At 35.4% G+C, this 8,006-nt stretch overlaps 1 protein-coding gene across 2 annotated transcripts; it reads left to right on the top strand.

Annotated features, from left to right (window-relative positions):
• Positions 1-2,153: 2,153 nt before the first annotated feature.
• Positions 2,154-6,632, top strand: LOC112560306. 2 transcript variants are annotated; one of them, XM_025232076.1, is made up of 4 exons: positions 2,154-2,326; positions 3,375-3,522; positions 4,176-4,227; positions 5,709-6,632. In XM_025232076.1, exons 1-4 carry the CDS (start codon positions 2,265-2,267, stop codon positions 5,810-5,812), a joined length of 366 nt encoding a protein of 121 aa, XP_025087861.1. In that variant the 5' UTR covers positions 2,154-2,264; the 3' UTR covers positions 5,813-6,632. The 2 variants fall into 2 exon arrangements, with proteins under 2 accessions (XP_025087861.1, XP_025087862.1); XM_025232077.1 differs by lacking the exon at positions 2,154-2,326 and adding an exon at positions 2,889-3,026.
• The last annotated feature ends 1,374 nt before the right edge of the window (positions 6,633-8,006 follow it).

The raw sequence follows: 8,006 nt of genomic DNA, 5'->3' as shown, positions 1-8,006 counted from the left end.
ACGCAACCCCAGCACCAATCGGAACACACGTGCCACACTGAGCTGAAGAGGTGTAGTACAGATGATAAAAGAAGTGATGGTGACATGTTGATTTTCTGTAGTTTCTCTTACCCCGGAGTAGTTAAGTAAGACAAGCCAGTCCACGGCTGTTCCACTCTCACCCCAATCCTCCCATACACTTTGTACTTTGTGTCTGTCGATAATTATTGTGGAAAGGGAAAGTGTAAAAGTTTAAAATCCATCGCATTTTACGTCGGGTAAACTCTGTTACCACCCATCTAGCTCTGTTGAAGGTATGTTTCGACGGGAGTGTGAAAAGGTCACACAGTTAAAGCGACTCCTCTACCTACAGATCTTTGCCTAGTACCACAATTAAATTAAATATTCGTTTATGAAAACGAAGTTATTGATAATACTATCCTATGTAAGGTAATTTTTATTCTTTTAACGATTTTTTTGAAAGGATCGGGGTGGGGTGTGAGGAAGCAGGGGGTGTGCATAATGTTTTGCCGTCGTTAACTCTTGCTGGACGTAAATATTACTGTGGGCCACTTTTACAGTCCATTCGACTACCGAGTATTTATTGTTTAGAGTAGTCATCACTCACACATCATTCGTTTCTCGGATACGTAATCAACGCGAAATTCATTACGAATTACATATACATACAATGTAGGTCAGCCGCCAGTATTATCAAATGAGAAAATAGCCGCTGCTCGAAGGATCGTCAAAGAGTGTGGAAACCCACTTCTTCAGAAAAGGTGGCACAGAGATGCCTGTCCATGCCTTAGCGAGAATCAATGCATTTTGTACTTTTAGTTTAATTTATGCAGTAGCAGAACAATTGGTAGGACAGAGCCATGCGACTCATGACCACAGTTTAAAGCGGGCAAGCTTATTATAATTAGTACTACCATAGACATCTGTTCCCTCTGGTGCTACTTAAAATGTTTGACTAAGTATAGTCGGCATGTACCTGTGTGAAGCAGGTGTCTTCAGGCACGTCGCCGATTCTTGATAAAAACAAGGACCAAACTGTGTAGATAAATCAACGACGATAAAAGAAATGTTATAACATTCACCAATTTCGTGACCGGCTTATCACACGGATGATGTGGTCGAATCGACCGCTGATCGTATCGCCGAGTGGAATGATACAAGGGAAGCAACTCAACAACAAACTGAGCGTCTATTAGAAGTCTGTTGTTCCTGGGAAAAACTACAAACATGCACTCTACAAATTGAATATTTATTATTTTTATTTTGTTAATAATAATAATTGGTTCTCGTTATATGCAGTTTGTGTACGCGTCATGGTATGTTTAAAGGTCTTCAATATACTGTATAATTATGTAAGACCATATATATATATGCTTACACTTTCTAACTTTTCAGAGATACAAGCATTTTTGCATGAAATATTTTAACAGTAGTTTGCTAATAAAATTTATTTACTTTTCTGCATGTAACGGGGTAAGATTCGGGCTCTTCCCCAATCTTTCCTCAACAAGACGCAACACTCTCGTGGGTTCTAGGTATAGCTCCCACAGTCACATACGGACAACGGCCCGCCTCCCTCTGTACTGCTATAAGCAATGTAACTCCCTTCCACATCACATCACCACTCGATCGGACTCCAAGACTACATTGAAAACATATATCTGTTCACAAAGTACTATCCCTGAATTACTATTTGTTAACTCCCTGGCAGTACTGTCTGTCATGTTAACCATCGCGTAACGACTCCATCTTACACTGTTTTACATCCCTTCTTACCTTCATCCATTGCTTTACTTCCTACTCATGTACCTCATCTTTGCGCAAGATCAAGAAAACTCCCATTAATTTTTGTATTTTGTTGGTTTTTTTTTAAATCTAACAAAGCAAAAGTACATTGAAACTTTATATTTGAAATTTCAAAAAATATCTGAATATAATTCCAAAATGTGTGGAATTATTTCGGAGTTTTGATGCAAACCTAGACTGAGTACGTGGGGTGTAGTCTATATATATATATCTAGTCGCGCATTACTATACTAATTAAAAGATGCTGTGTTGCTACGTCAGTTTCTATAAATATTACGCCATACAGATGGAAGCGCGCGCAACGTGAAGCTATTTAAGGCAGAGTTTTGCACGCGTTACTTATGCGTACAAGATCTATGCACATCGCCGTTCATCACAGCCTCCTGACGTTGAAAAAAATAAAATTTATACAAGTCGACTGCTGACAAATCTTGTATAACTGAATAAAAACTAGTGAAATGCATATTTCTTCGATCATAGCATTGACTCTGAAGAAGATTCTCAGCGGACAAGCAGTGATGTAAGTATAAAACAAAATTAACAAGTCTCGTGGTTGGATCTCTTTTGATTCAGATAAACATCATGGACGTTATGCTATTTGAGCTATATATAGATCGCTCGGAGTTTGAGGCCAGAGATAGTGAGATACTAACGAAAGACGTAAGACGCATGTACTTCAGGGAAGTCATAGCTTTAACAGTGTCACCGTTTGTTATAATCCAGTGATTATTATCTTCCCGGGTAAAGATCAAAGCTATATATATATAGTTAGGGAACATTTTGCTTTCTTTCACGTGAAGTCAAGTGTGTTTTTTACTTTTGAGTTTTCATCCCTCTTTTTCCTAACTATACCTCTGAAAATATTTTTGCATGTGCACTTTATATATGCAGATGTATATATATATTTTTTTTAAGTATTAAGGATTTTTCAAATTTTCTTCGTTTGTTTTTTTTTTTTTTTTGAGACGCCCGGTACAACGAAAAAAAGTGTAGACTTTTTCTGCACATAAAGAAACGTATGCTGTAAAATAAGCATTCTAGATAATCATAGTGTATACAAAATTTTCACCATAATTTTTTTAAACACCACGTGCTTATTACTAAAAACGATTTTTACCACGCGTCCGTGATTTTCACGAAAATATAACATGCAATGCACACCGCGAAGGGTAGACTACTCTGTGTTAGCCCCTGGTCAAGATGGCCGTCGCCCTTGTCAAGTAGGTGAATGAGCACTTAGATCGCCTTCTCACTGTTATCAGAACATACAGCATTATGGTGTTTGATATATGGCTTATAATTAAGTAAAAAAAAATGATTGTTATTTTTCTAGTTGCAGCTAATGCTGTTTTGAGAAAGGATGATTTTCATAGTATGGAACTCGCATCTCAGTCAAGTTCACCTCGACTTTCAAATATCATGAAAACAGCAGTCCCAAAATTATTCTGCCGATCTGTTGCACACTTTTAGCCTTATGGATTATGCAGTGGGTAATAGATGTAGAAAACGCTTTGAAGTGAGAGTAATTCAATATGTTTAAAACACCCTGTTGCATTATTATATTACAGAAATCTTGCCAAAGTCGGTGTGGGTGCAGGAGCTATATATGTGACTATACAACAAGGAATATGGAGCACAGATACTAAACAAGGATACCAAGTGCTGAATAGCGTCAGGTCATCTGTGCTGCCTACAGCTTCAGAATATGTGTCTAAAGTAAGTGGTTTATTGTACAGGCGGTCCTCGACTTACTACATTACTCCGTTCCTACATCGCATCATAAACTGATTTTCGCTGTAAGTCAGAACATACGTACATACTGTAAGCACTTATCCTATCCTAACACATATCCTAACACAGTAATTATTAAAAAACACATATAAAATACGTTTAATAATGTTTGGCGCACACCAAACACGAAGTTTGCATTAGGACGTTTACAACGCACCATTTAAATCGAAACAAGGCTTTATACAGTAAATGCCATTTAACCACGAAACATCGTAACTCGGGGTTGATATAACCCGAGGACTGCCTGTTTTCTGAATTTAGGTTTAGGTTTGAGTTCCTTGGATAAATTATGCTGATACTTTAATTGTTATTACACCTTTCACACATGAAGACTACAGTTTAGTATCCCTTTTTTGTTAAATCACTAAAGTCATTAATATTTGTTTAAATTAATAAATCTCTTGTGCAGTGGTTAGAAAAAGTTATTGAGTCCTCAACTCAGCTGAAAATATAAGGAATCGACACACACCAGAAATAAAATTCTCTTGTATATCATTAATACTCGAAATTCTGAAATGTAAAGTATTCTCAGGATTTGTTGTTGTTATTTATAAATATTAAAATTTATTTTTTATCAGATACCATCAGCAGAGCAAATGTGCATATCTGCTACTCAAACTTGGAACAAGGGTAAGAAGCTTATTCCATATATTAACATTTTCTCACTTACTTTTGTTTTTTGACTGCACGTTACAGATGTTGAAGTGTTATGAAAACTGCAATGTTAGAGCCATGTCTTTATCTTTATCACTTGGTGGTAACAAGCACTATAGATAACCCAGAGGGTTCAGCTGAAACAATATTCTAGTGGTACATAAATCCTTAACATACCAAGGGGATCCTTGGAGGACCACAGGGTGATTTTTTAGTGATCCTTCTGTAACTGTAACAACTAATTTACTCTTTGATTATTTTTTTTTTATGTGTACAGCATCAACTTATGATAAATATTATATCAGTCAGTCGTCCCTTAACGTTGACAGGATCACATGGATAGACGCTGCAGCTGACAGGGCCTTCCACCCTTTTCTATTGTGGGCAGTAGTGAGCATGTCCACTTCAGTCTTTAGTGTTTATCAGCCAGTTCTTTCTCTGGCCACCACGGCATGAGTGGTGCCTTAGATTAAGATAGTCGTTGACAGGGTGTGGTGCCAGGTCACATGGCCGAAAAAGACCAGCTTACACCGCATGACTGTTAAAAGTATTGTTTGTGTTTCATGCCGTGCCAGCAACTAGGGCTATATCACGGCAAAAGATAGCTTTAACTTTAAAGGTTTAGGGATAAGTCTTCCCAAGTCATATAAAGATGATATTTTGTAAAAAGCCAATGTAGTTAAAAGTAGAGGTTCTTTACAAAAATGAAAAATAAACCAAAAAAGTAACAAACCCATTAAAAAAATAAAATCTAAAAGTTGTGTTTGTGAGACAAATGAGAAGACCAGCACAACTGTGATCTTTTAAGGTCTATAGCAACACATGAATTTGTACCATTTATTATTATCATTATGAAATGATAGAACTGTTTGTACTTAAATATTATACATTATGTCATTTTATGTAAAAATGTACACACTGTATTTTTAAAATTATATAATCAGTTTTAAGTTAAAAATTTAGACATCTTTATGAAGAAGAGTAAATAAGTTTTATTAGCAAACTACTGTTGAATTAAAATATTTCATGCTAAAAATGCTTGTATCTCTGAAATATAATCCCAAAAATAACAACAACATCATTTGAGTAATCTATTGCAACAAACAGTTGAGAAATTAAAAAAGACATGAGGTCCTTCAAGGATCCTACTATGCTAAACAATGTCGACAATGTAGGCTTGTTAAGAAACATTTCCAGCGTCTTGGAGTTAGATTCCAGAATTCATGCAGCATTGCCTTACAGCAGAGATTTGTTACAGTTGAATAAATTTGTTTTTGTTTGTGTGTGTTAGAAAAATATTCTTTGCATTTTTTTATTATATTTTTGTTGAAGGAAAAAACATTATTCATAAATATTATTTCTGTTTTTAAATGTAGAACAACAAAACAATAAGAAAATACATACACTTTTTAAGAAACTATCTTTGCTTTGACTGCGAGGCATGAATTTATGTGCAGGTGTGACAAAAGTGTTTGAGGGTGTCGCAGAGGTGCCAGAGTATGGGAAAAAAGTTGTTACATACACAAAAGATTCCGTGTGTCAACTGGTGCGGGGCAAGTAGCACTCTGATTGCTACCTTTCATCAGATGTAGCCTGCTTTGGAATCAAAAATCACTTTGATTTCATAATTTTGGATTTTGAACTTTCCTGAATTTCGACAGAAAGAATGTATGTAAATGCAGTGTTATCACCTATGCTTCATTATTCTTCTTGTTTTCGCAACAGATAAAAAATGAATTAATGCATGCATGCATGTATGATTTTGTGTGTGTGTGTGAGAGAGAGAGACAGCATGAGAGTATGTGTGGGTGAAAGGTTTGTTTGTGTATGTTTATGATTGTTTGCATGCATGCAGTATACTTAATGAATTCCTTAAGAAACTGTGACATGTTAAGGGAACTAACTCCGCTATTCACCTTTATCAGTTTTTGTATTCAGAACCTATATAATTCTAATCTGCCAGACCTTTAAACTGTTATATTTTTTTTTACTCAAAAGAAATATTCCTACTTCAGCCAGCCATGTGGAAAAAAAATTTAATGAGATAGGATAATTAGCATTGCCACATGTAGAACATTAATAAGAAATCTGGTAAAAAGATTTAAAAATGTGTTTATCAAAGAACTTTTGATGAATGGTAGTGATAATTGGTGAACATTATAAAAATTGATTTTGATGCTTTATGCACATAGGCCATTTTATTTTTAGTTCTTGTTTCTGCTAACTTTCAAGAGTAGTAGTCTACTTGGTATAATGTATCATTATGACACCTGTGTTTTTCACTCATTGATTACCTATGGGATGGTTGATTATGAAATCAAGTGAAGTGTTTGGAATTTAGGTTATGTTTTGACAGAAATGAAGCTCTTGTTGCAGACGTGCATGGTTTCTTTTGTTTATTTTGCTGATAATTTCCATGTGCATGGTGAGGTGATATATGAACTATATTACACAAGAACGTCTTACCCCTAATCCAACTTGGAAAGGTATCACTTTGTCCGGTGATATCCATCACACCTAAGATGTATGTAAATCACGTACAAAAACTCCTACTCCCAAGGAAAATTTGCCAAATTTGAAAATGTAGATTGGAGGTCCAATTGTACAAGGCATCGTGTACCAAATATATGAAATCAAATATTTTGCCATTAGATTTTACCAAATGTTGGTGACATGGCTTTACATGCATAAAACATGTCACTCATAATTCCAGAACAGTTCCTTGACATTAGGTATTAAGATTCCTAAAGTATTGATACATTGATTTTTTTCTTTTTTTTTTTTAATATAAACTTGTCACTAAAACCCCTAATATGGGTATCTAAAGTCCATCATCCCTTTTAAATCAGCATCTGAAAACCTCCAACAATTTTTATTGTCTGAAAACCCCTTGCATTTGTGGATGGGAAATGCTTAGCAGATTTTGCAAAGTTTGTGTGAGATCTTTGGTGCATCAGCATAGTATTTGCCTGATGAAGATTTGAGAGGATAGCTTTATGACACCAGCATTGATATCTTCATGCCTCTGTACAAGTGTACTTATCCATCATTTAAAAAATTGCAATATACAAACATTCTAAAGGCTGAAGTGTTACTTCCATCAGGAGGGAGGGGAGGGTACTTGTTGAGTCAAATGAAAAGATTTTCATCCCCCTCCCACTGGTCAAAACTTTCTTTCCACAAACTGGTATTACCTATATGCATCCGTGATTCTTTCCTGCCATAAGCTGAAAGTTCTGCCTTTCTCTGTAAAGTTTGCTAATCAAAACATAGTCAAAATTCCAGATCTTCGAGAAACTCAGACTTTCAAAGATAGGTTTCATACATGGACAAAGAGATACAGATGCTTATAACTCTAAGGATATCTTATTTGGAGTTTGTTCACATTAAAACATTTGCTATCTGGATCAAATATTTGAACCCTTGGATCTTGCAGACGAGGAGCAACTTTAGCAACTTGGCTTAACGATATTTAAATGACATGATGCATTTACCAATCAAGTACATTGTCCAACCTACAATACTACATGTTAGAAATGCCTTCCACTTGTTTACAGATGTGCCAAGTATATCCTTTTTAAATATCATCAAGCGTTTATTTGGGGTTAGAACTTCCTTATAAATCTTATAATGGCCTCCTTTAATTCCGCATCAGTGCAGAAGGACTTGAGTCAAAGAAAATTTATCGGATCAAAGTTAAAAAGTGTAAGCATATGGTCTTACATAATTATACAGTATATTGTAGACCTTTAAAC

The sequence above is a fragment of the Pomacea canaliculata genome, linkage group LG3, assembly GCF_003073045.1.
Source record: "Pomacea canaliculata isolate SZHN2017 linkage group LG3, ASM307304v1, whole genome shotgun sequence".
In the NCBI taxonomy this organism is placed as follows: domain Eukaryota; kingdom Metazoa; phylum Mollusca; class Gastropoda; order Architaenioglossa; family Ampullariidae; genus Pomacea; species Pomacea canaliculata.
Note: the sequence above shows the minus strand (reverse complement) of the source record. Positions and strands in the feature narration are given on the sequence as shown.

Excerpts from the sequence above, each read along its gene's own strand:
- LOC112560306 (XM_025232076.1), top strand. The coding sequence starts at position 2,265 with ATGCATATTTCTTCGATCATAGCATTGACTCTGAAGAAGATTCTCAGC. Across the intron at positions 2,327-3,374 it reads CTCAGCGGACAAGCAGTGAT|AAATCTTGCCAAAGTCGGTG; the intron begins GTAAGTATAAAA and ends ATTATATTACAG. Across the intron at positions 4,228-5,708 it reads TACTCAAACTTGGAACAAGG|GTGTGACAAAAGTGTTTGAG; the intron begins GTAAGAAGCTTA and ends ATTTATGTGCAG.